The sequence below is a fragment of the Herpailurus yagouaroundi genome, unplaced genomic scaffold, assembly GCF_014898765.1.
Source record: "Herpailurus yagouaroundi ecotype Mexico unplaced genomic scaffold, PumYag 67525, whole genome shotgun sequence".
NCBI classification, from domain to species: domain Eukaryota; kingdom Metazoa; phylum Chordata; class Mammalia; order Carnivora; family Felidae; genus Herpailurus; species Herpailurus yagouaroundi.
The window spans coordinates 2,255,732-2,283,506 of NW_024420331.1; the positions used below are offsets into that span (position 1 = coordinate 2,255,732).

Genomic DNA, 27,775 nt, shown 5'->3' on the forward strand with positions numbered 1-27,775 from the left:
TTTTCTTCCTTCCTTCCTTCCTTCCTTCCTTCCTTCCTTCTTTCTTCTTTCTTTCTTTCTTTCTTTCCTTCTTTCTTTCTTTCTTTCCTCCTTTCTTTCTTCCTTTCTTCCTTCCTCCTTTTTTCTTTCTTTCTTTCTTCCTTCTTTTTTCTTTTTCTTTCTTTCTTCCTTCCTTTCTTCCTTCCTTCTTTTTTCTTTCTTTCTTTTTCTTTCTTTCTTTTTCTTCTTTCTTTCTTTCTTTCTTTCTTTCTTTCTTTCTTTCTTTCTTTCAGTTGAGATAGGCACCAAGTAAGTCTAACGTGCAACCAGGTTAGGGAACTACTGGTCCTGACAGAGTTTGTTCAAAGATTTGTCACCACTGCATCGGAACGAATTTTGCTTTTGAAGCAAATACTCCAAGAATAGTATTAAAGCTAGGTTTTTTCTGCAGTGTAGTAACGCAGAGGCATATACCTTTATTTAAAATAGCGTGTTTGCTCATTTGCTCAACAACAAAGGGTTTAGATGAGCTAACGACAAGCCTTCGATTGAAATGTGTAAGTTGCCTTTTCCCATTCCGGTTGAAGTATTACAACAATGCCTGATGATTTTGTACTAGGTATTGAGCAAGTTTAAGAAGATAATTATCTTAAACTGAGACAGAGGGGCCGATCGTGCACAGCTCACGTTTTGGGCAACAGATTCGAGGTGACTGATGTTCGCATGTTTGGTGATACTCGAAACTAATTCATTCGGGCAATAAGTTTATTAAGTCTAAGGTCATTTGTAGGGAATTGTTTTCCTTCCCTATGAGAGAAAAACCTCATCGAGAGGAGACTGCGGAGTGTTAAATGCAGTTGATGAAACGAAATGCTGTCAAGCGTAGCATTGAAAGGAGAAACGGGAAAGGAATTCACTTTGGTATTTGTTGTTGCTGTTGCCTGTTTTGTTTTGCCTGTCGGTTTCCAGTGTAGAGTTTTCCCCCTTCTAAATAGGATAATCATCTCTGCTTAAGGCTTGCTTTACTTCCTGCTGATTTAGAAATATCTGATAGGGGATTGAGCTTTCCAGCGTGGGACAATGCTGCTTCAACATCCCTGTATCTTTTAGATAATCTTGTTCCAAATTCATTCCTTGTCTCTTGAGCAGTGGGTCTGCCCCTGTCCGAATAAATGACCCACTCTGCAGAGCGTCCACATGACATCTTACCAATAATGAGTGTCCTCTCATCTGCGCATCCTTTTTTGGGTGAAACCTGAAGCATTCATTCTTATAACTCAGCTTTCCTCGCAATGTGGGTAGAAGGAGCAGCCTGAAAAAGAAATGCCCCACTCTGCAGCACGTGAAAGCCAGTGACCTCAAATCCAGGTGTCTCTATGAGAACCGGAAGAGAATGATCTTTTCCAGATCTACCCTCCCCAACACATAAAATGACATGCGAGTTTCTCACTCTCCCCCAAAGGTACTTCTCCAGGTAGGATATTGGACCTGCCTCCCTGGGGATCCATATTTACTGGAAAAATTGAGAGACTCTCATAAAGAAAGCATCCCTAAGGGGCACCTGTGCTATTGCTGTCAAAAGCCTCTTTTTGTCAGTTGATGTTCTGCACGGCGCCTCTGTTTACCATGCACACCGTAGACCTCAGGGTTTGCTTGCTCTCACTATCCCCTTCCTATCTATTTCGCACCACTCTGCCTCGTTCACCTTTCCTAAAACACCCCTTTCCTCGTGTTCCACCTCTCCCCCAAATCGTGAAGTGCGTCTTCCTACTGGTACATGGTACGACACTCCCAAGGTTTTCTAAAATGCCTGCCTCTCTTCCCTTGAACACAGTCCCTCCCCTTATTCCTGGAGGTGATGGCCTCATCAGCTTTCTGTTCTGCTTCCTCCTGCTGCCCTGGCCTCTGTTCGCACACATTTCTGTGCCTCTATCCATCAGGGCTTTGGGCACTGGGTCCATAAGGGATTCGTTGAGAAAAAGGTCACCGGCTTGATATAGCCTAGGGGTTAAACGCATGGCATCTGGAAACAGATCCCCGGGTTTGAACTGCTTACTCCCTAGTTGTGCGAGTTACTCAAGCACCCTGTGTCTCTGTTTTCTTGTATGCAAAACCGGGAAAATCCTACGTATCTGCCTCTAGACTATAGCCAGTATCCACGGAGGGAATAAGCACGGACTACATGTTAGATGTTCTTTATTACAGTTTTGACTCTTTCAGATCCATGGCCTCAAGTAACTTTCCAGCTACCCAATACCTGGCTTTGGCTTTGATGGTAGATTTTTAGATCTGAAGGATCTAAAATTCACTCTCCCACTCTCCCTGCAAATGGGTCACAGTAGTAGCAGGAGGATGATAGAAATCAGACCAAGGTCAAGTGCTGGGGTGTCGGGGGAGGGCAGATAGCTGCGGTTAAGGACTTGTCACCTCACTTCTGCAAGCTCTGATCCGTCCAGAGGTAGAGTCTGATGGATAATTAAACTAAAAGATACCACATTTTTATTGCGCTCTTTAAGGTAGCAGAAGGACTGAAATGTCCTTCACAATTTGCATTTTTTATGTATAATCAGAAAGAATATTAAGACCTTAATTTGCCGATTCTATGGTATTGGTCGAGAGAGGTTAATTGGACCAATGAAGTCACTATTGTATCAGTCACGAATGTCATCTAAATGAAATTTCACTATGCCATTTTATCATAGTAGGTCCTAATTCTGAAAGACAAAAGCATCACCTGTTTCTAAATGTTGACGATATATTATTTAGAAACTGAAGGATGCCATTAGACATATATTTACCTTCTTGCTCATAAAAGACTTTCTTCATATCCCACAAAGTGATTTATAATGATTAGTTTTTATTTTATCATCCAGTTGACCAACTGCTTTCTTTCCATGTGAAAATGTAGACAGTCAAGGAATGGGCTGTTATGTGGTTCAGTGGGGAGAAGTACAGGAGAGGTTCCAGGGGCTAGGACTCCACATTCAGGCTCTTCAGATTTGTTATCTATGTGTACAGAGGAATATAGGAAGGTGAGGTTAGCTGCTACATCACATATATCCTAAAATCCCACTGTACAAGTTTTCTCCTCACTCATGGGGTCAGAGTGTCCACGACTGGTGGGATGCCTTGCTCCAAGCAGGGATTCAAGGACCCAGGCTCTCCTGTCTTCAACACGAGAAGATGTTGATTCGGTTATCTGTGGCTACGTAACAACCACCCCAAACCTTAGTGCTTAAAACAACAGCCATGTTATTTGCTCATGGTTCTTCCATCTGAGCTGGGCTCAGCTGAACATTTCTGCTGGCCTTGACGGTGGTCACTCCCGAGGCTTTATTCAACTAGGAGGTTGGCTGGAGGCTGGATTTAGCTGAGATGCTGGGACCGCTAAGCTTTTTCCCACTCTCCATGTGGCCTCTACACATCTCTCTCCAGTACAGTAGCCAGACTTAAGACATGGTGCTTCAAGGGTCCCAAGGATGCAACATGGCTGGCCCATGATCAAGGGGCGGGGGGCACTAGGACGTGACCGTTGAGAAGCGTGGTTTGAGAACTGTTGTCTCCAGGCTTTATGGGTCAGGGCTAGAAGTGAAGCTTGTCACTTTCTCCCACAGTCCATTGGCTAGAGCTTAGCGATGCGACCGCTGCTACCTGCGGAGGAGGCTGGGAAGTAGAGTTGAGCTGAGTGCCCAAGAGAAAGAGAGTCCGGGAGCAGCCAGTCAGTCTTTTCCTCCATCTCTCTGCCTCTGTAAAATAGAGTGGTGGAAGGGAGTGAATGCATGACACATGTACACGGCTTAGTACTTAATACATGCTCAGTGAATTTCTCTTATCATCATCATTGTTACTGTTTGCTTTGTGCAGCGACTACTTGATTTTATTCCAGTTAAATCAAAACACATGGCAGCGGATGCCATGCGCAGGAACGTGGGCTTTGTCCAGGAGCTGAAGAGGAAACATCAAAGGGTTTTATGCAAGAGTGTTGTAATCAGAAATGTATTCACTCCCCCCCCAAATTTGACATAGTGGTTCTATAATATTTTTGCCCTGAATGTGCAAAATGTCCCCAACAGCAAGAGCAGAAATAATCCAGAAGAGTCAAAGAAGAAGGTGGAGTGAATACTTAATGGCATAGTTGTTGCTTGGTACTCTTGGCTAGTGAAGAGTCAAATGGATAAAAGATCACAGTTGTGTTCTAGCATTTTTGTGGTTAGCAAGCTCTCCCATGGAATGGACCTTTTAATTGCTTCCTGATATTTATTTCTCAGGCTGTTTGGGTGACTTTGGGCCTCTTATTGGTTCTCTTATTGGTTCTACTTAAAGACTGGATATTTAAATAAAAAGAAGGTTCTTTATCTTCGCCCTTTGTTTTTCTGGCTTGAGTGCGTTTTTCCAAAGAATGCCAGATACACAGCTTCTCCATTGCTCTGCATTGCCTCTCCAGGCCAAACTTGGTTCCACTCTGAAAACAGACCAGGGATTTCTCAAGACATTGTCTCTTGAGGTTGAGATTATTCATTTAAAGAAATAGTCGCCTTCTTATGAAACGTGCGTTGACCTGACAGTGTAGGACTGCATTAAGTATCTGATTTAACAAGCCACTCCAGTCTTTGGTTATCATTCTTTTTAAATTGCCGTGTCTATTTCTCATTAGACAGTTGAGACATGGCCCTGACCGGTGAGGGTTGTGGCCTGTGGCTTTGTCTTCCAGTTCATTTGTAAGCCTCGTAGTGGTTGGGATCACAGCTGTGGTACTTATGAGCTATGAATCTTTGGGCATAGTACTTAACCTCTCTGAACTTCTGTTTCCTCATCTGTAATATGGGATGTGATGTAACCCACTTTTTATAATTCCTTTAGCAGTTAATGAATAAAATGCTTAGGAAAATGTCCAGCGCTTAGTAAGCTCACAGTGAGAACTACATGAGAACTAAAAGATCACTGGCCTAACCATGACAAGTGAATTGCGTACTTATCAATTTCATGCGAAATATTATATTAAATAAATTTAAATGAGGATCTGAATTCCATTTGCGAGTGTCCAGATTACACAAACCGTATTCAGTATCTGCTGGAATGATGACTATTTTCAACATCTGCACGTCGGGGGTAGTGGATATGGAGGTGTGTAAATCTTGACTCTGAATTTCTCTTTACGTGTAACCGTTCTGGGAAAGAAAACCATCTGATGTGTTCTATTGTTTTCAAATTCCTTTCTCTTGCTAAATAAATCCCAGCAGCAGCAGAAGCTGTGTGTGGCTTCTATCAAGTGATGATTAACCTCACAGAATCCTAGCAAAAAACATACCAAATCTCGAAGTTTTGGGCAAGATCATCCGTGAAATCATTTCTCAGGTTGTCGGTTATAATCACAGCAATTCTTCGGTTGGAATTCACTCTAGACCACAAGAGAACTATAACTTCGTATCGACTGGAAAACAAAAGTGTCTTTTTGAATTGTGTTTGCTTCAGTGCTATGCGGTATACATGGAGATCAAGGTAATTAGTGATCGGGGTATGTTTTTAGTCTTTCCTTTTCTTTCTCCTCTTCATGGAGTTCTCTTCGTCAGCCCCAATTCCCACCTGCACCCTCTTAAATATGGCCACGTGGTTATGTCCACGCCGCCCTCCACACCCTCCTGTTCAGGAAATGAACAACTTCTCAAGGACTATTGTTTCACAAAGAGCATAAAATTCAGAGCATGTGTTATGCTTCGGTATAAAAGAGAAAGAAATCTTTTCCTTTTTAAATGCTTTTTTTCTGGTCTTAGGAAAATGAACAAGCCAGTGGTTTTAAAATATAATTTAAGAATTGAGGATTTGTCCTACACAAAGAAAGCGTCCTGTGTGCTTTATCATGCTCTCAGGGATTTTACCCGAGGCTTCCAACATTCTTTGCTTGATTCCTAATAAGGACACTTTGCACAGTTACAATCCAATTACCATTTGTAGATCCCTGTGGAAAAGAGGATTTTTTTAAAAGAGGAATCCTTTCCTCACTCCAGAATATCTCTTCAAAATAGCCTTATTAATGGGGCTCCTGGGTGGCTCAGTGGGTTGAGCGTCCGACTTCGGCTCAGGTCACGATCTCGTGGTTCATGGGTTCGAGCCCCGCATCGGGCTCTGTGCTGACAGCTCGGAGCCTGGAGCCTGGAGCCTGCTTCGGATTCTGTGTCTCCCTCTCTCTGCCCCTTCCCCGCTCATGCTCTGTCTCTCTCTGTCTCTCAAAAATGAATACATGTTAAAAAAAATTTTTTTTAAATAGCCTTATTAAAATAAAAATCGGGAAAACCACTTTCAATTTCTCTGCATTCTTTTTGTCCCTCCCCCCCTTTCTACACACACACACACGCACACACACCGACTCACTCACACGCTCACTCAGTGACACAGCCTGCCTCCACTCCGAAGGGACAGGAACTTCTCAATGGTCCAATGACAAGATTGCATTTTTTGGTCCCAAGATTCACGGTAGCAGAGGTCTCTGGCAACACAAAGTATCCTGAGAATCACAGCTATGCCAGCTGGGCCTTTTCTCAGATACTCGATGTAATCTGCCATTGCAGGATCCATTTTCCACCAAAAGAATAATTAAAAAAAAAAAAAGCAGACTCCAGTTCCTACTCCAAGCGTAGTTCTGTTACATTAGGACAGCAAAGACACGGCTGAATAGAATTCCTGGGTAAGCAACGGATATGTCTCTGCTTATACTTCTTTTTGAGAAGATTGTGGTGATAAAGTGTTGCAATTCTTCCACATCTATCTTGTGATTTGGGAGGAAAAGTGGATGGATCAGTGTCTGAGATGTGCGACAGCTAAGTACTTATCTGTGCCAGTAGAGATTTATGAGAATGTTATTTTTAGATCGGTTGATAATGTTCCAGTAGCTTGCAGTGAGCAAACGGGAGCAGAGAGGTGCATGCCGTAATGAAATGCGACAGCATAACTGGGCTGCTTTCTGCAGAAGATTCGGCACGGGCTGTTTTGAGTTCTGAAAGAATAAAGTGGCTTATTTTCTCCGCTGGACGTCTTGAACCCGGCCTTTGGAGAACAACTGGGATATTAGATAAGGCTAATAATAAATCTAATGGGCTCTGTTTCACAAAAGGGGAAAACCTTAAGCTCCTGGATTTTTGGACACTGTCTGGCTCTCCTTACTATAAGGCTGTGTCTCATAATGAAAAGACGCGGTGCGGGGAAGAGGCCGAATGTGTCCCTTACGTCCCAGATGCCCCTCTGCTTCTGTAGGAGTCATCTGACTTCCTTGGACCTTTCTTTCCTCCTTTGTAAAGGCAGGGGTTTGGATTGATTTATCAGGAGAAGGGATGAAATACGTATAGTGCTTTGCGGTCTACATTCTGGAGCCCACAGCCTGGCTTCAGATCCCAACTCCGCCACTCACTGGGTGTGCCAGCTTGACAAGTTACTTAAGACGCGTGCCTAGGTTTCCTCATCGGAAGTACGGGAATAATAATGGTAACATGGTCCTTAGAGCTGGTGTAAGAAATAAATGAGCTAACACAGATAAAGGGCTCGGGGCAATAACTAGCAGAAAGTGAACCCTCCATGAGTGTTAGCAGGATCTTCACGGTCCAATCCATGTCCGGAGGTCTGCCTTTCTAATGTCAGTGAACTAAGACATGTTGACTTTTTGGGTTGTTGTTGTTGTTGTTGTTGTTGTTGTTGAATGGTGTTAGCACAGCACTGGGTTTGACGATGTTCATTTCTCCTCCTTTGGTTTATCAATAATTTAGATGAATGGGCCATTTGCAGATAACCACTTTTATGCCACCCCGACTTTTACATACTTTCCAATATCCCCAATTCTTCCTATGTTGTGTGATTTCTTTACAGGCTCTTTGGGATGTTGCCCAGAGAAAATCTTAGCAGAGGAGGAAAATAGATGTGCCTTTACTTTTAGTGTCGTCCAGGAGTCAGCAAACTTTTTCTGTAGAGGGCCACATAGCAAACAGTTTCAGCTTTGCAAGTCGGTGAAAGCAGCAGTAGACAATACCTAGGTGAATGAGTGCAGCTGTGTTCCAATAAAACTTTATTTACAAAAGCAATCAGGAGGCAGGATTTGGTCCACAGGCTCTTGTGTGCCAAACCCTGGCTAGTCATCACCCCCGTGTCACAGATTAGGAAAACAAAGCACAGGAGAGAAAATAGCTTGCTAAAAGCCACATGACTGGAAAGCGGCAGACCCAAAATGAAAAACCCAACAGCCTAGCTTGCCAGCCCTTGCTTTTAGCCACTACCCCAACTGCCTTTGTGTCAGTTCATCTCTGCCTGGGATTCTCATCTCCTAGGATCTGGCGGGCGCATCACCTCACCTCCTTACTTGAGGGTTGACTCAAAGATCACGGCTCAATAAGGTTGCCCTGGAAACCCCTCCCCGCCAGCACTCCTGATTCCTCTCACCGGGCTCTACCTTCTTTTCCTCCTAGGGTTTATGGCCTTGTAAATTGTTATGTAATTTACTCATGTATTATCTTTGTTTCTTATCAGTTTCCTTCACTAACCTGGAAGCTTGTTGAGTGCAGAGTGCTTTGTTTTGTTCGCCAGTGAATCCACAGGACCTAGAACACTGCCTGGCCTGTGGAAGCTGCTCATTAAGTACTTGTTGAATGAGTTAAGTGTACATTTCCATTACGCTTCGGTGACATTGTAACACTCCTTGTAGCAATAAATAGCTACTACCAAAGCAAAGATAACAAAGTGGACTGCCATACCCACCAAAGTGTTCAGAATTTTCTAAAATTCCTTCTCTTAGGCGACAGACCAGAATCGATGACTAGAACAAGATCTTTTGAGAAGGAGTGGCTGAGGAATCCAGAGAAGAAAGTGACTGGACAGATGAATATTCTGTTGAGTTCCTAAAGGAATAACCTCTTTTAAGAGTCCAAACAGCAGTGTGACAGCTACACAAATACGCTCAGCTTTGCCCGGAAGCTCATGAAGAAGGGGGTTCCTTGTCATTGGTGATGTGTTTATTTTGGAGTTACAAAGAACTAGGCAGCCCTTTTCAAAAATGTTGGTCGCGAGCCTGGTATTTAAACTTATGCCATGTTTCAACAACACATTGCGATTATCTGGGAACCTTGGCTGTACAAATGACGGCTGGCCGCAAGAGAAAACAGTTCAAAAGAAATTGAGCTCCTGGTGTGCTTTCTCTACATGGCGTGCCATTTTTCAGGCCTTAACTTACCGATCTGGTCTTTTCTTCTGTTTCTTGCCCATATGGAGCCACAATCCAGCTGGCTGGCTTGTAAACACCTAGAAAAGGCATCTTGCACATAGAGGAACCATTTATTCATGAATTCAGTGCACGGTTCTTAGGAGTTTTCAGTGTCACTAAAACTGCCAGGTTTAAAAGGGGGATGTAAATTTAGAGGAATGGTGATTAATGCTAATTATGACTTTAATTACCACATATTCAGGGCTTGCTGGGAGCTAACAAGCCCTCCCCCACAGAAATTCACTGGCATTGTCTCATCTGATCGCTACAAACCTGAGAGGTGGCTTGTTCTTTGCTCCATCTTATTGATGCGGACACCGAGGCTCAGGGATGTTCTGAATCTTACCAAAGAGCTCATCTGTATGTGAACCCAAGTCTCCACCACCATACCAGTGGGTCTCAACCTTTATTGTGCAAAAATAAGGCTCATCTGGGGATGCTGGCTCATGATGAAGGTGCTTGACCCTAATTCCTTGTGACCCTAATTCCCCAAATCTGCCTTAAAGCCCAGAAACCCGCATATTTAACAAGAATCATCTGCCCAGGTAACTCCACTGTCCTGGGTCTGCAGGCTGAATTTTGAACAGCCCTGAATCACTCCTTGCTGGCTCCCTTGGCCTTTGGAAGTTTACAGTTGGATGAGGTTAGAGAGATGCCACAATTAGAGACTAGTCTCAAGGACATAAGAAAACAATGTGGTATAGACCAAAACCAAAAAGATTTCAATCAATTTTATTTCATGGGAAAATCAAGTCTGTTTGTAAAGATGCAATTTTGCTCAAAAGAATGACCTTTCTGAATAGATCACAGATATTAGATTGTTGGTTTTTCAGTTTGTCTTTTGCTTCTCCTTTTCTCTAGATGTGGAGACATATACTTCTGGTAGAGGAAGGAAATCTCTTTAGTTCATGCTTTTGGGGAGTTGTTCTCCAGTTGATCAAGACTCTGTTGTATTGAGACCTTGTTTGTGTTTGTTTGTTCCTTTTAAATTGGTTTGTGCTGTTTGTATTTCTTAATGCTAGTTTTAAATAGCTTCCGTAAGTCTGTTTGTTTACATAATACACAGATTTATACATATGTAATATACATAATAATGTATAATATACTTAAGGATACATAGTGCATGCATTTGATATTAAACCAAACTCATCAATGATTATTAATAGCTCTTGACACCATTGTTTTAAGGAGATTCTATGTAATCTGGGCCTAATAGCAGACCTAAGGTATGCTATGCCAAGGTTTCTGAACCTCTGCTCTATGAACGTATGGGGCGAGATATTTCTTTATCGTGGGGGGCTGTGTTGGGTGTTGTAGGATGTTGAACAGATCCCTGACCTTCACCCACTAGATGCCAGTAGCGAACCCCTCCCCAGACTTACGACAGCCAAAAATGTTTCCCGCCATTGCCAGATGTCTCCTGAGGGGGGCAAGAATCACCCTCAAAAACCACTGTGCTATATCTTTTTGTATCATTGTTATGCTTTATTGATGCCGTCCAGTAGTGCTCCAGATTTAAAGGATAGTTTTACAACTGTCAAGGCCTTTAGGCTATCCAGAAACATTGGGTCAGTTTCAACTTCACTTACATTTATAGTATTGAAACAAATTTGAAATCATCCACTTTCAATTTTGGGGGAAAAAAAAACATCCTGTGGCAACCACTCAGAAGACTAGATCCAGAGAGCCTTAAAATGAGTCACCCGTTTAGTAGATGAACAGTCACCAAAGAAACATGCTGCCCTGGGGCACAATTGAGAGTTGAGGAACAGCCAGAGGCACATTCTAGGCCGTGCTGTTGGGCTGTGGCCCTCTTCTGGGCACCTCCCATGAGGATCACAAGGCAATATCGACCTTTGTGTTTCATGTCCTTGTGCTCATAGGAGTTCTGATGGGTGAGTGTACGTGTCATGGATTTGTTTTTCTTTGGGTCTGATGTTATTACGTTTATTTTCTGTCCTCATGTACCAGCATTTTTTGGCTCATCCACAGGCTGTCTTTCAAAACACTGTTTCTTAGCAGTTTATTCAAATCCACAAGACATCTCCCACCTAGATACAGCATTACATGGGTGGTTAGTTTCCAGTTTCTTATTGAACTGGTGACGTACCTGATTCATTTAGTCTGTGGATTGACAAATATTTATTTGGTGACAGTTACGTGCCAGGTTCTGCCTTGGACACCGGGGACACCAAGGCGGATAAACCAGGCGGGTTTCTTGCCCTCCTGAATCTAGCTGATGTATATATATAGCTCATGATGCAGGACAGGGTCTCTGGTACATGGTAGTAGATGTTAAATAAACCTGTGCGGCATATTAAAAGACCCTTATCTCTTTGTATCCAGTGTCTGCAAACTACAGCCCGTGGGCCAAATCCAGCTCACCGCCTGTTGTTTTATACTACCTTCTAGCGAAGAATGGTATTTACATTTTTAAATGGTTGAAAAAAATCACAAGAATAATATAGGTGTCTAGGTTCTAGGTGTCTCTCTTAGAGACTTAGAGAGTGTGGCTCCACTTGTTCAAATTTGAATCCGCATCATACCTAGCCCAACATTTTTGCTGATCTCTATATCTTTGACTTGCTCCCTCCCTCACTTTCTTTTGAAATTTCTTCCCAGTCATTTTTCCCATATGTGGATCTGATCACGCTCCTCTCTCGTTCAAGGTCCCTTCATGACTAGGCATCACCTACTACTGAGTAGAGTCCAATTTCCCTCCTTCCAGCCCTGTAATTTCCCAAACCAAGCTAGTTGTCCCGAATTCATTTGCCTTGGCACCCACTGTTTTTCCAGTGTTGCATTTCTACTGGGCAAACTCTCACTCCTCTTACTCAGCTTTCGAGTCTCCGTTGAAACACCGCCTTCTCTAGAAAGCTTTCTTTGATCCCCCAGACAGATGTCCAAACCTTTTCCCCTAGGTACCCCATTGCATCTGGTACTTAATTCCAGCATCACAATCTCTGTGTTTTATGGGTCGTATGTGCTCTTCCTATTGAAGTTGAAATTTTTTAAGCATTTATTTATTATTGAGAGACAGAGAGAGACAGAGCGTGAGCATGGGAGGGGCAGAGAGAGGGAGACACAGAATCCGAAGCAGGCTCCAGGCCCTGAGCCGTCAGCACAGAGCCCGACGCGGGGCTCGAACTCACAAACTGCGAGATCATGACCTGAGTCGAAGTCGGATGCTGAACCGACTGAGCCACCCAGGCGCCCCTTGAAGTTTAACTCCTTAAGAACAAGGACTGTGCTGTCACTTTGATTATCCCAAGCCTAGTACCATTCTCGGCATGTAATAGGTGCCCCTTAAATTGTGTTTGAATTAATTAACCAGGAGGACATAGCAAATAAAAATAAAATGTTTATTATAGGGATTGGTTTATTTCAGTCATAAGCTGTGGTCCAGAGGTTGGCGAACTACATAGCCCAATGGAAAAATGCAGCCTTCCACCTGTTTTTATAAATGAAGTTTTATTGGAACACGGCCACACTCATTCATTTACGAATTGTCCATGGCTGCTTTCTGCCACAAAGGTGTATTTGAGGGGTTTGACAGAGACCACATGGCCTGTCGAGCCTGAAATATTTACTATCTGGCCTTTTACAGCAAAAGATGGTCAACCCCTACTATAGATAATTGAGCCAACTGGAGGTCACATTCTTAAGTGCTTTTAATGAATAGGTATGCAATTCCATTTTGACACTTCAAATAGCAATGGGCTTTCTTAGATACCTAAACTTCATATTTAAAATTTGCCAACTCCTCTGGGGGTGGCTCAGTCGATTAAGGGTCCAACTTCGGCTCAGGTCATGATCTCGAGGTTCGTGGGTTCGAGCCCTGCGTCGGGCTCTGTGCTGACAGCTCGGAACCTGGAGGCTGCTTCGGATTCTGTGCCTCTCTCTCTCTCTCTCTCTCTCTCTCTCTCATTCTCTCTCTCTCTCTCTTTCTCTTTCTGCCCCTCCCCTGCTCACGCTCTGTCTCTCTCTTTCGCTCAAAAATACATAAAAATTAAAAAATGAAAGTTGCCAACTCACCTGGAACTTTCGTTTGGGAGGAAAAAGAGCAATTCACTGATATTATACCTCATGGTACCCTAAGCTTAAAGACTGTGAGTGAGAGGTATACTCAAGGCCTGAGTCCTCAACTCCTGTCTAAACTTGTGCTTAGGCCAATTATACCAACAACGGAGAAGGAAGGAAAAAATGCAAAATATACTGGGCCTGGAAGAATTTTTTTCAGTTCATCAAACGATGGCAATCTACCCACTTTGCCTGGACTTGCTCACTCACTCCCGTGCCCAGACTGTCCCCCCATCATGCCCCCTGAACCCCTCCTGGGCTCCTGTTTTTACCATTATGCACCAGATGCAAATTCATATGTGTACCCTATACTTGCCTTGTTTGTTGTCTGCCCCGACCAGAGTATAATATCTCCATCTGTTAAAATGAATGAATAAATACATGAAGCCCCACATACAAAGGAAAAAATATCGACAAATTAGCATAGTGCCATTCACTCTTGGAGTGAACATTCTAGGCAGGAATTTGCTACCACGAGGGCACGGAGGTGTTTCGGTAGCTGCTGGGGACGATCGTTCTTGTCTCTCTTCTTTAAGGCGAGTGATGAGGATGGCAAAGTCTTATGAGATTCCTTCTGTGTTTTGCGCATGCACAGCTCCTGGGCACTGCGTGTGGGGCCAGCGCTGCTCCTTGCTCCTGGAACTTTTTTTGATTGCTAAGGAAATTGGAGATACCTGTTCAAAACTCTTGTGCTGTGGCTGATGTCTGTGGTTCACGGGGAACCCTCCTCGGTAAGGGGACACTGGGTTTCAGAGGATCGTGGCGTATCATCTCTTAGGCCATCACATTCTCACTGTCCACACCGAGGGCAGGGCTGTTCAGTCCACGTGGATGTAGGTGCACACAAGGACATACTCAGGAGTGGGGGAATCTTTGCTTTGATTCTTTGCTATGGAGCATTTTAACATCAGATGTGTCTAGAAATATGTGTAGTTCTGTACCTGTTGACCAAAATAACTCAGAGTGCTGTAAATAGAAACTCAATGGTTGATTTAGCAGACAGTTTAAGGGCACATGTTTTTAGCTTGAGTTCTGGTTGGTTCCATATCTTATAAGTTTTATGATTTGAGGAAAATTACTTAACTTCTGTAAGGCTCAATTTCACCTCTATTATATTGTATTTACATACGCTGTAAATTACTGTAGTATTAATACAATGTATCATACATATAATTATGTACCATAAGTATTTATCATATGAGCATAATATGTTATATGTTGTAAATATACTAGATTGTATTCTCATGTAATGTATTATATTGTTAAGTATTATACAGTTTACCTTTGAACATTGTGGGAGTTAGGGCACCAACCCCCAACACAATCAAAGATCTGCATTTAATTTTTGATTCCCCAGAAACTTAACTACCAACAGCCTACTTGAGTGGAAGTCGTAATTACCAGTAACGTAAAGCCTATTAGCACCTATTTTGTATGTTGTATGTATTACAGACTATATTCTTAGAATAAAGTAAGCTAGAGAAAAGAAAATGTGATTAAGGAAACCGTAAGGAAGAGAACATACATTTATCGTACCGTACTGTATTTACCCCAAAATATCCGTGTATAAGCAGACTTGTGCGGTTCAAACCCGGTTTGCTCAAATCTAGTGTGCGTGATGGCAACTGGCGGCACTTTTTCCTTTCACTGAGCTACACGACCGAAAAAGTTCCCATGTGTTCCCATAAAAGAGAGGAAGTAGGACCTTTAAAGTCTCTTTCCCGTGGTTTTCTTTGGCTACCTGTAAATCATTATACGGGATCAAGTGACCCAGCAGATACTAGAGATTTTTGGCATTCGCACCTGACTGAGAAAATTCACGATTAACTGAGAGTAGATTTGATTTTAGGGCTGAAGAGCCGATGGTGGCACCCAGAGATGAAGTTTGCTTGACTTTATTACCGACTAAGAGAAAGGATGAGGTTCGTGAGACATACATGAACTGTGTTTAACTCTTGATGTTTTCCCCCTTGGTGCAGGGTGATTTCACCTGGAACAGCATGTCGGGCCGCAGTGTGCGGCTGAGATCAGTTCCCATCCAGAGTCTCTCTGAGCTGGAGCGGGCCCGGCTGCAGGAAGTGGCTTTCTATCAGTTGCAGCAGGACTGTGACCTGAGCTGTCCAATCACCATTCCCAAAGGTAAGACCATGCCTGCCATTCCCCCGGGGAAACGCTGAGAGTCAAACATCTGCTTCGCCAAAGCCACAGGCTGGAAACACCTCTCGCACCTAACATTAACACGGGAAGGAAACCACAGCTTCTTGGTTGTTGGCTGGCATCATTGTCCATCCTGAAGGACGTGTTCAAGGGGGACAGTTGACGTGTCAACCAATATGTTTAAAGGGAAGGTCCGCTCGGGGAAGGTCAGCTTGAGGTAGTGAAGGGGAAAGCCATGTGTATCTCAGCAGCCTGCATGGCTTCCGAACAATCCATTAAAAAGAACTTTCAGAAAGGTCAACCTCAAGGGCTCGAACTAAGACCGTGTGGGTAGCAACGTGATATCAAAATAATCAGTTGAAAAGAATGTTTTCACAATCTATTAAACTCGTCATTTGACCTTATGCTAACCCAGAATCAGGGATTCTACTCACGTTAAGTCATTTTTATCATCTTTCACCTGGTGTATCTGAAGTTTTGACAAATACAGGTCCTGATTCTGGTAAAGATGAGAAGCGTGTATCTGAAATCCTTTCATCTGTCAATTCTGTTTCTGAATGTTTCCTATCTTCCATAAGGATACTTCCTAATCTGTAAAAGCGTGCAACAGAAAGGCGATTTGTTGTTCTTTCAGTTTCTAGAATAACTTAGAAATGTTGTTGGCAAACCCAATTGTAGCAAAGGGAATGATGGCTCAAAAAAGTTCTGTGACACTCAGATTGGATACATATCAGATAAGATATCATGGAACAAACATTCTTTTGTAGCTTTGTTTTTAACTCCAGTTAATTTGATGTCCCTCTTTGTTCCTGCTTTTTAAAGAGTCCACTAAATAAATAACCTTTACCAAACAGTTTTATAAAAATTGTCTGCTAGAAGCTATCTCTGTTACTTGTTTCTTTTTTTTTTTTTAATTTTTTTTCAGTGTTTATTTTTGAGAGCAAGAGAGAGAGAGACAGAGACAGAGCATGAGTGGGGAGCGACTGACAGAGAGGGAGACACAGAATCTGCAGCAGGCTCCAGGCTCTGAGCTGTCAGCACAGAGCCCGGCGTAAGACTTGAACTCACAAACCGTGAGATCGTGACAGGAGCCCAAGTCAGACGCTTAACAGACGGAGCCACCCAGGCAACCCTCCATTACTTGCTTCTGAGACTACGTAGTTCCCAGCCTCTTCAGGGAAATATTTGCTCTATTGAGATGTTCAAAGATGTTTGAGCTATAGGACTTAGTTTTTTTATTTTCTATCAAAGTAGGAACTAATGATTTACAAGTAATTTACTTATGGAGGAGAGAAGGAATCGTGTGCCTGGGAGGAGAGAAACAGACCTCACCCAAGAGTTCTGAAGCATTTGTTTGGGGCACATGATTATAGACATCGAATGTTTACCCAGATCCTTCAGATACAGGGCCAGTGCTGAGAGCTGTGATGGCAGCTCTGGTCTGAGGGTGGCAACTTGGGTCCATGCAAACCCCCAAGTGGAGGTTTTAAACAGGGTCAATTCACAGTGTGAATAATTTATTCAAGAAAATAAATACAGTGGCCGTGGCCTAGACCCTAAATAAATGACAGCAAACCTAATGAGATAGTGGGTATAATGACATGGAAATATACTCAAGCTCATACTTCTGTTCTCTGTCACTTTAGAATGATGTAGGGATTTGTTTGTGGGTATCTGTTTGGGGACCCCTCTTCCTCTGTGAAACTAGTGTTTCCAGGGCTCAGGTGAATGATAATCTGACATATTCATCGGCTGCTGGGACTCACCATAGAAGGGGAAGACTTGAGGAGTGGGGGTTGGGAAGTTACTGAGGTGGCTTCCTAGAGTGGACCGTAGGAGTGGGATCAGAGCACCAGCAGAGGCTGACGTCCTCTCGAGCTGTAATGATAAGGGGACATCAGTTATATGAGCGCAGATGCAGCCAGATTAGAAGCCAGTGGGCAAACATGTGGATTCAGCCGAGACTGCCTCTCCATCGTCAGCGAAATAGGAAGCAATTTCATCTGCTGGGAGCCAGGATGGGAAGGAGGTCCAGGAGGTTTGAGGAAAGAGGCAAAGAGGGGAAGAGAGGGAAGCTGGTGGACCAGCGGTGTTGCAAGATGACAGGGCAGCCCAAACGGTCCATCTGAGGCTAGTAGCTGGGAGCTTGACTTGCACAGCAAACATCCCGGCAGCCAAACACGGCCAAAGCAAACCATGCCATTTTGTACTTTAAATTTCCTAGCCCTTAATCCACTCTCCTCTCACTAGTGTTAGGATCTTCTAGTTGAGTTCAGGGATGGTAGAGAGGGACATGGCCATTGAGAGTACATCTGCGGTAGGCAGAATACTGCACTCCCAAAGAGGGCCGTGTCCTAGTCCCCGGAGCCTGCCAGTGTTACCTCACAGGCCCCAACATCTTTGCAGATGTGAGCAGTCAAGGTCCTGCGCATAGCGAGATTATCCTGGATTAGCTGGGAGGGCCCAAGCTAATCACATGGCTGCTGAAAGGCAGAGACACTTTCCCAGCTACCGCTGAGTCAGAGAAAGAGAGGACTATGGAGGAATAGTCGAGAGATGCAACCTTGCTGGCTTTGAAGGTGAAGGAAGGGCCACCAGCCAAGGGACGAAGGCAGCCTCTGAGAGCTGGAAAAGGCAAGGACACAGATTCTCCCTAGAACCCTAGAAAGGAATACGACCCTGCTGATGCCTTGATTTAAACCCAGTGAGACCCATTTCAGACTTCTGACCTCCAGAAATGTCAGGTAATAAACCTGAGTTGTTTAAGCAACTAAGTTTATGGTCGTTTGTTACAGAACTGATAGGAAACCAATTAGTACAGTATCCACGGGAATGATTGTAATCCCAGACGTTGGAATCTCAGTTGGGAAAGAAGAGGAGTTAGGAATAGATATAAAAGTCTATATTTTTTTCCTGAATAAGAAGAATCAGTAATACATAGATGTCAATTATGTTGTTAATGATCTGTGAGCTGAATGTGATTCCAGAAAACACACCAACAGGATTTGTTTTTGTGATACCCCTAAGTTGATCTAAGCATCGTCTAGACAAATAACTACGTGAGAGTAGGCAGGGGAAATCTGAAAAAGAGGTCAAGTGGAGAGAGCCCCTCTCCATTTATTAAAATGCCAGGCAACTACAGCAATTAAAAGAGGATTATACTGGGGCGCCTGGGTGGCGCAGTCGGTTAAGCGTCCGACTTCAGCCAGGTCACGATCTCGCGGTCCGGGAGTTCGAGCCCCGCGTCGGGCTCTGGGCTGATGGCTCGGAGCCTGGAGCCTGTTTCCGATTCTGTGTCTCCCTCTCTCTCTGCCCCTCCCCCGTTCATGCTCTGTCTCTCTCTGTCCCAAAAATAAATAAAAAACGTTGAAAAAAAAAAAGAGGATTATACTGTTTCGCAACAGGCAGATCAATAGAAGACAATAGAGTTTAGAAACGAACAAAAATAAATATGGCAACTTATGACATGATAAATGTTGCTTTTTTTTTGATCAGGGGGAAAATGATGGATTAAGTATTTGTGACAGTGAGACGACCACTGAGGAGAAAAGGCTGGATTCTGACCTTACCCCTTATATCAAAATAAACTGATATGGAAGAAATATTTGAGGATTTTTTTTTAATGAAACTATAAGTGCACCGAAATAAAACATAGCTGCATATTTAGATATTTTTACATTGGGGAAGGCATTACCCGGAAAACATAAAGATAATGACGCATTTCACTGCATTGAAGGACAAAAAATAGAATCATCTGTGTGGAAAAAAAATAATTCAATAGAAATTTACAGCACATTTGACCAGCTAAAGGCTCACTTCTGTACCATATAAAGCTTTATTACAAACTAATGTGAAAAGGAAAAATAATTGATATATACACAAATTACAGGAAGCACCCACGTGTGTATTAAAGAAATGCAAGCTAAACACAAAGGGGTTTTTTCTTCCTCCTAGATCAGAAGGGCTCCAAACGTTGGGTAATATACTTTATGGGAAGGCAGACACTTTTCATACCATTGGTAGGAATTTCATTGTTGCAGCAACTTACAACGTGGTTGGGCAACATCTAACTCTCAAATGGCCCAGCAACCCTCCTTCTAAGACTGTATCTCACAGATCCTCTTGTGGGGGCACCTGGGTGGCTCAGTCGTTTGAGCGTCCGACTTCGGCTCAGGTCATGATCTCGCGGTCCGTGAGTTCAAGCCCCGCGTCGGGCTCTGTGCTGACGGCTCGGAGCCTGGAGCCCGCTGCGGATTCTGTGTCTCCCTCTCTCTACCCCTTCCCCACTCATCCTCTGTCTCTCTCTCTCTGTTTCTCCAAGATGAATAAACGTTAAAAACAAATTTTTTTTTAAAAAGATACACTCTTGTGTTAATTGAGGTAGGCTCACCACTCAGTGCCCTAACAGGACAACGGTTTCTTCCTCACCCAGACATTTCTCCCGTGGAAGATGGCCATGGGGGCCAAGAGAGTGGACTCTGCTCCATGCATTTGTTCAGGGACCTGAGCTTCTCACGCCTTGTGGCTCCTTCCTCCTCTGTATCCATTTAGCCAGGAGACGCACAAACTAAAAACTGGTAATATTTACATAAACCTTATAAAATGACTGAGAAGCTTAATTTGTGGTCTCTTCTAAACTTAAGCCATTTCGCAGAGGGACTTTGGAAGATGCTCTACAGAAGCTAGAGAAATCTTTGGGAGGCCTTTCAGCGGGAGGGATCAGATCTATGAGTTTCCCCTGTGGGCCTGAGCTCGCCCCGTGGAGACAACCATGGAATGCTTCCTCCTGGTGGAAGGCTGCTCTTGGCATGGGCTTCAGGATGAGTCTTTCTAGCGTGTAACTGTCCCAGTCCTTAACAGCAGAACCAGGAGACAAATGCGGAGAAGCACGGTCAAGAAATTAAACAGTACCGTATGACCTGCGTGAACTTCTCATTTATTCAAAACACGCCAACAAAGTACTATTTATGCATCAGATAGTATGTTAGGCTCAGTTCATACGATTTTGGTAACATTTAACACAAATGGTCTAAGCAGGGGTTAGCAACTGGCCTGCTGGTCAAACCCAGCTCACCATCTGTTTTGGTAAATCAAATCTTACTGGAACCCAGCCATGCTTATTCATTTACATGCCGTCTACAGATCTGTCACGGAACGAAGGCAGAATTGAGGAGCTGTGACAGCCCATATGTCTCGCAGGCTCAAGTGTTTACTATCTGGCCCTTTACAGGAAAAATCTGCTGTCTAAGGTAACACGAAAGGAAATGACTGATTTCTGCCACAATCAGTAAAGCATGTTAGTGCAGGCGCTATGGCTTGACCTCATTATGTTGTAAGGCAAGTTTCTAAAGCTGAATGGTTCCACGAGACAGAAGTGCACATTCCTGTTTTCTTTAGTCCTCGTTTCGCCCCTCTCCCTTCAGTTAATTTCTGATATCACAGCTGAGAAAGGCTTCGTTTACGTATTTTGCAAACAGTGTCACGGACTGAGGAATAGTTGACGGTCTAAGAAAATGTGCCCAATGGTCTAGGAAAAGAGTATGCCTCAAAATCGCTCGATTATATGGCTTCCTTATGAAGTGGTCCCTCACCGTGGTCTCTCAGGCGGTGTAAAACCCGAGTAAACAACTCCGTGAAAGCGAGAAAATGATATTTTGGGGTAGGGTCACCCTGAAGCTGTCTGGGATTTAAATGCGACTGGTGATGTAAGTGGTGACTCAAACAAATGAGGGCGACCTGACGGGCCAGGAACATGAGCTTGGGTGTTTATGTAACAGCCCTAGACAGAAAATCTATCTATCCTCTTTCTGTATTATTCTTGCTGACGTGGCCCAGGTGAAGAGGTGATGTGCTAGAACTCTTTGTCAAAGCCTCCTGTGTAAGTAAAAATTGAAATTGAAGCCCGGGGTAAAATCTGCAAACCCCACCTTAGGTAGAAATGCTGAGAGGAAGCAAACGTCACCCAATAGGGTGATCAAAGAATAATGTGGGACCGCCGGGCTCAGAGGCCCTCAACGTGTATCTCTGTGGTATGAGCGGCAGAGCCCGTGCTATCTTTCCTGTGCCCACACTCACCTTTTCTGGGACCTCCCAGGGGACTGGGATTGCCCCAGGGCAAGGCCAAGTCTCACTTGTCTTTGAATCTGGAGCACGGGCTACACTGCCCGGGTCTCCACCCCATTCCACTGCCCTTCAGCAAATCCTTGGAAGTCGATGAATGCATGCACTCACGCATGCACATGTCCTTTCAAATTAAACTCCCTCCTCTCCTCTTCCCTGTCTCTCTAAAAAGCATCATTCACGCCTTTCTCTCATTTCCCCCAGGATCCCCAGGAATGATTTGGACATGTCAGTGTTTCCCTACCACGTCACCCCATGCCCAGTCCCCAACTCTGACTGATGGTCTCGTAGGGTTGATGTGAGATTTAAGCGAAGTAAGCAACGTGAGCTGAAAACATCTCCTGAAGTTGTATATACTCTCAACAAACCTTACGTGTCACCATTGCCATCGGTGCCATATCACTTTGTCTCACGTCTGTCTCGCCTTAACTGTAGCCAGAGGCCCCCACCTGCTTTCCTCAATCCAGGGCTTCTCTCCTACTCTGCCCACCACACCTAAATCCATTAGAGTAATCTTCAACCACCGAATCTCCTCTTTTAACAAACCCCCCCAGGCCCCTGTGGCCAACTGCGGTCACTATCAAAGCCATTTATCACACTATTGCATACAAAAGAAGAAATCCATTTTGTTTGCAGCCTGTTCCGAGAATGCACCACAGATTTCAGTTTGTCCGTCTTAGAGCACTGAATTTCAAACTTCAATTCTACAGCAAGACATACATTTTACATCTCAGTCCGGGAAACACGTGAACCAAATGCTGCTTATCTTCATCAGACATACACTTCGATGTCGTCTATAATGTTCTCTCCTGCCCTCTTCTATTTGATTCTGTATCGTTTTCTATAATGCACTTGTCATGACCCACTACGTTTTCCTGATTCGTTAATAGTTTATGACCCGCAGTTTGAATAACACAGTCTCGGAAGGCAGATGGCATAGAAAAGTGGCAATCAGGAAGAAAAGAACAAGAAGGTCAATGTGGAAAGCTTAGTTGTTCTTTGCTGGGGCTCTTAGGGCCTTGGTAAGGTCGATGGGGCATTATTTCCGTAGGGCCACAGAAATGAGCCTAGGTTAGACCCTTGGCCTAAGCATCCAGTGCCTTCTCTGTCTAGAGCCCGGCTGTAGAGTGCCATCTGGGAGGCCTTCTGGTACAGCTTCCCTGCGCTCTCGCTCTCTCCCCCGCCCCTCTTTCTCTCTCTCCCTCTCCTTCTCTCTCCCTCTCAATACCAAGCTAGATGTACAACCTGGAGGAAGCAGATATGTGGGGCTTTAGGTTCTTAAGAGGTAGAAGCCTTTAATGGAGGCTATAATATCATGTCAAAAGCAGTCCCCATCCTCAAGGATTTCCTAGTCAGTCAATGGAGAATGCACGAGTACATCAATTCTATTAAAAGATAGAACAGTGGATGGCATTTATCCAAGTTACCACTGGTGACCCTTACAGATACAAGCTGCCTTGTCTACCTATTCCAGCAAAAGCCAGGAATGACAGAGAGATTTCTCTGCAGGCTCTTCTGTCATTTTCTTCTTGGATGCTCTCCTTTGTACCCCAGGGCTTTTACCATGTCAAGTTCTCAAATGTATGCTGCTGTTCCATTCTGTTCTGGTGCTGAGCGGGCAGCCCGGTAGGATAGTATGTGTTTCTTTAAGCCATATGCTATGTGCCTTTGCATTCACAAATGGCTCCCTTTCTGTTCTCAGACAAAAGTTTTCTATCCAACGTCTTGTCCCCACTGGTCATATTTGTACATATTTATATATCTTTTTTGGAGCAGCAACGATTATTGCACAAGGTGTTGGCATTTTGAGCAAAACTTTTGTCACTGCAGTTTCTGGGATATTCTGGCACCTTTCAAAGACTTCAAGACTCCGCTATTCTCTCTGTTGGGAGCATGGCCCCAAAGTAAACTTGATAATTACAAAGAATGTCTCATCCCGGAAATGTGAATAGGAGCTCCCATCTTGGCTTTTTTCTTTGTTTCCCCATGGGGGAAACAGAGGCAAATAAGTATTCATTGAAATTAAATACCAAGGGGTTTTTGAAACCAACCAGACTTTCTAGATAATTTGAAATCGAGCCCTCAAGATGATTTAACAATTGAATTACTGGGCATTTATAAAACTGTTACAAATGCAAAGCTCTGAAAAAGCAGCTTAAGCCGTCTTCACTTAAGACAGGAGTGGACAAACTGCAGCCCAAATGCCAAATCCAGCCCACTGCCTATTTTTATGAATAAAGTTTTATTAAAACACAAGCACACTGGTTTGTTGCTATATGGTCCAAGGTTGCTTTTAGCAGAGACCATATGGCCCACAACGCTGAAGATATTCACTATCTCGACCTTTACAGAAAAGGCTTCTTGACCTCTGTTTTAAGACAGTCATATTAATTGCATATAGTAATTTATAGTTATTATCTTTGCCACTGATCAAGTATACTATTCTGTTCGTTTCAATTTCTTCACTATCTTAACCTTATTTTGCAATAAGAGTGTTTTTTTAACAATGTGGCTTTTTGTAACTCTCAGATGTTTTACGTGTTTAGATTAATTTAAAGTGTTTATATTACATTGTTATTTTAAATGTAAATGTAGATAGCTATATTTAAATGTTTACATTATATTAGATCGATCAGATAGTTTTTCAAAGTGGGTAACCGATTCTCTTGGTGGCGCTGAACAAGAAAGAAAAGTTAGTGTTTTTCTGAGTTGCTTAAATAACTGATGCCATCATGCAGTTTATAGGAATGTAGGTTACACATTAAATGGGCGACTTCAATAATAAGTCAATCTCCAGTCTGGGTTGGTTATTAGCTTTGTTACTGCTCTCTGCTTTGATAACCGAGAATTTAGCAATATTTCTCTTTAAGGACCAGACTTATTTACAGATTGAGGGATCCTTGTAATCCGATCTCCCTCCTCTTAGCTTCTTTATCTTCGATCCCACCCAACACACACAAATTCAAACCTTTCAAGGATGTCTTTCTTAGGGATACCTGGCATTACAGGACGAGGATAGTGCAAATAGAAGTTGAAAAACACATCCCACAGCAGAGTTTTGGATTGTCCACTGCTAAGATGCTTTGGCTGTAAATTAGGGACACCAAACCCAAAGTGGCTTAAATAATAAAGAGATTGATTGTATGACTTTATAAGGAGCCCACAGGTAGGCTAGTCCCGGTACTCGTGCATTTCTCCTCGACCGTAAGCAGTGGGTCACTTTCCTCTTTGGCTGGCCTCCCTTGTCACAAAATGCCTACAGCAGCCACCAGCGTCACTTCCTCTCTGGCAGCGTGAAGAAGCAGAGACTCCTCATCAGGTATCTTGTCCATAATAGAGAAGTATTTTCCCTGCTGCTTCCCAGTGGACTTTCCTCCGTTCTTCATCCCCAGAACTGCAGCATCTGCCAGTGCCCCAGTCCATACTGGCAGGCAGAAAGAAATCACCAGAATTGGCTTAACCTCAGGTTCCTTTCATGACCCTGGGGTGAGTACTCATCCCAGGTTGCAAGGGAGGAAGCCTAGACACATTTATTTGCTTTAGTATCTAGCACGGCCCTTTGCATAGATCTGTGGCTCAGGAAGTATTTGAGAAATTGAAGGGAATGGATTTAAAATTCAATCATAGTATCTCATCATGTTTCAGATACCGTTTCCATATCGTAAAGAATTGTTTCGTATGGCTCAAAGAATACTCAAAAGCAAGGATGGAAAAGGAGAGGATGAAGAGCCTAATAGTTTTCATCTAATTCCATCGTTTATCCAGTTATTGAATCTGTAAGAGCTGCTTTCAGAGAGCTACTGGCAGAGATTTGGAAGAGTTCCCAAGGCTTCAAGTTTATGGTTCAAAGATATTTGATTCCCACCAAAAACCATAAAACACCTAGGAAGAAATCTAACCAAAGAGATAAAGACATTTGATTCCCTTCTTACTTGTTCACTATAAAACAGTATCTGCGAAAAGAAAGTAAATGATAACGGACTCTTCCACAGGTCAAAAATCATACCGTGCGTCGATACCCTTGTCTGACTCTACCTTTTCGACTCAAACTACAGCCTTCCACTTTAAATCGACTAATGACGAAACTTCTGTAATTTGGAGTTTAATTTCCTTAACAATCCAGGGTATTTCTTTGGGATAAGCGACTTCTGTCTTTTTGTTGTCCTGCCTGCTTTCTTTCCCTTATGCTCCAAGGAAAGAAATATGGCTCAAGGAAAAGACTTGCCAAAAGCCATTTTTCCTGCTCTGATATTTGGAAACTTCTGCCCAGGCTGCCCCTTTGGAACATGAGCTTATAGCTTTTTTTTTTTCTTTACTCGTAACATTTGAATATGGAAAAAATGACAGCAAGTAAAAGATCCTTCTGGGGCATCATTTGATCATGACCAGTTATTACGTTGCCAAAATAATTAACATAAAATGGAAAAGGTCTCTTAGCATTTACCTGGAAGCACGGTGACCCCCAAGAGCTGCCTCCCTTTACAACAGTGAGAGATTCACAGAATGTTCTCATTTTCTGAGCGCAGCTTTGATCATTTCACCACCACTTCCACATGTAAACTGTGAGGACTGGTACATTTCACAAGTACTTTGGGGAGCCTTGGCCCCAAGGAGAGGCATCTGTATTGCTTAAGAATGCCATAAATATTTTCTTCCCTGAGAAATAGACACTTTGGAAGCAGATCTTAAGAAAATCTAATGCACAAGGTGCCTGAAGGATAAAGAAACAATGTTTAATTCATCGAGGTTTATACCAAGCAAGATGACTCAATCACCCTGTTTCTGCCTGCCTCCTATTTCCATCAAGGTCAATGGAAGATCCTATAGGTTTGATTAAATTACTGAGAGGCTATAGAATGGAAGGTTTCTTGAAAATAACACGAAAAAATATATATGTAGTGAGACCCAAAGCTGACTGAACAGTGGGACCGGTTTGGGCTTGAGTGCGTTGTTTGCCGCTTTTTCTATGTAGATTGTTTTCTTCCAGATTCTTATTTGTCACTCTCTTAAGCCCTAGTTCCCACCTAAGACACCGTCATTTCACTCCTGAATTAGCAATTTTCTCATCCTTTCTCACCAACAGAATTTTTGCTTGGTAACGGGTTGGATTACTAGGAATAAAACATTGGCAGGTGTACGATGAGAAAGGATCTCCTAGACTAAACGGTCACCATGTGATCTATTGGGAGGAAACCCCCACCACAATTCAAAGGCCCCTGCGAAGCGTCGCTTTGTCCTTTAAGACTGAACGCAAGCAAACATTAGCCTTCCGAAGCGCTGGAGACTGCCTTCTCGCTTCGGACCTCTCGCCTGCTAAATGCCCCCACCGCGGCTTTTCTTCATTTTCCTTTCATGAAGTTACCATGTGTCTGTCTTTGGCACTGAACTCTGAGTTTCTCAAAGGCAGAGATGGCGTTCATTCACCTGGGGTCATAGTGCCTAGCTCGGTCTCGCCTACAACGTGTGCTTCGTCAGCGTTGGATGGAGGGGTGGACAGAGCAGGGACGGGTCAGAGTATGGGGGATGAGACCACTTTCTGGGGGGAAGATGCCATTTAAACAGATAACCGTTAGAGTGTAAATAAAGTCTGAAGCCAAGGAGATTCGTCACGTTCTGTGGTGCAACATCCCTGGACAGAGAGCACTTGTTTGCGAACAGAGGCCAGATTGCTGCTTTGGCTCTTTTCCTAATCCTCTGGGGCTAAGCCTAGTTCAGCTCTCAGACTGGATGGAGCATTGCACTGGTCCCATTGGGTCCCCTATCCTGGACTTGCTGCCACGTTTCCTGCCGAGAGGCAGAGGTAGCCGCTTTCCTGCTAACTACTCCCCCCACCCCCTTTTGCCAGGGCTGCCCTCCCTTCCATTTCTCAGGATGGACTTTGAATGGCAACTCAAAGTAGCAGGGGCTATTTTGAATCCATTCTAATGAGCATCGTTACTGAGCAATGGCAGGGACTGTCTCCAATGCCCAGCTGACTTTTCCCGGGGTGTGATTTTGGGGTTCTGGTGGCCCAGCGCTCATCAGTTCCACTGTGTTTTCTGCGTTCACTTACCAAAGTAATTTAAACCGCTGACATTAACTATTGGAAAGTACTAGACACAGAGTGTGGGCTTGATGAATGGCCCTCAAGTGCCAGGGGCTGTTAATATTTTTTTAAAAAAAATTTTAATGTTTATTTTTGAGGCAGAGAGAGACAGAGTA

At 43.6% G+C, this 27,775-nt stretch overlaps 1 protein-coding gene across 2 annotated transcripts in view; it reads left to right on the forward strand.

The window, feature by feature from the left end:
• The window catches only part of ARHGAP6 (Rho GTPase activating protein 6), a 457,219-nt gene that overhangs the window by 368,026 nt on the left and 61,418 nt on the right, over positions 1–27,775 (forward strand). For both annotated transcript variants that reach the window (XM_040467630.1, XM_040467631.1), the window contains exon 2: positions 15,277–15,436. In XM_040467630.1, the coding sequence (XP_040323564.1) occupies positions 15,277–15,436 (160 nt within the window). The remainder of the gene's footprint in view (positions 1–15,276; positions 15,437–27,775) is intronic.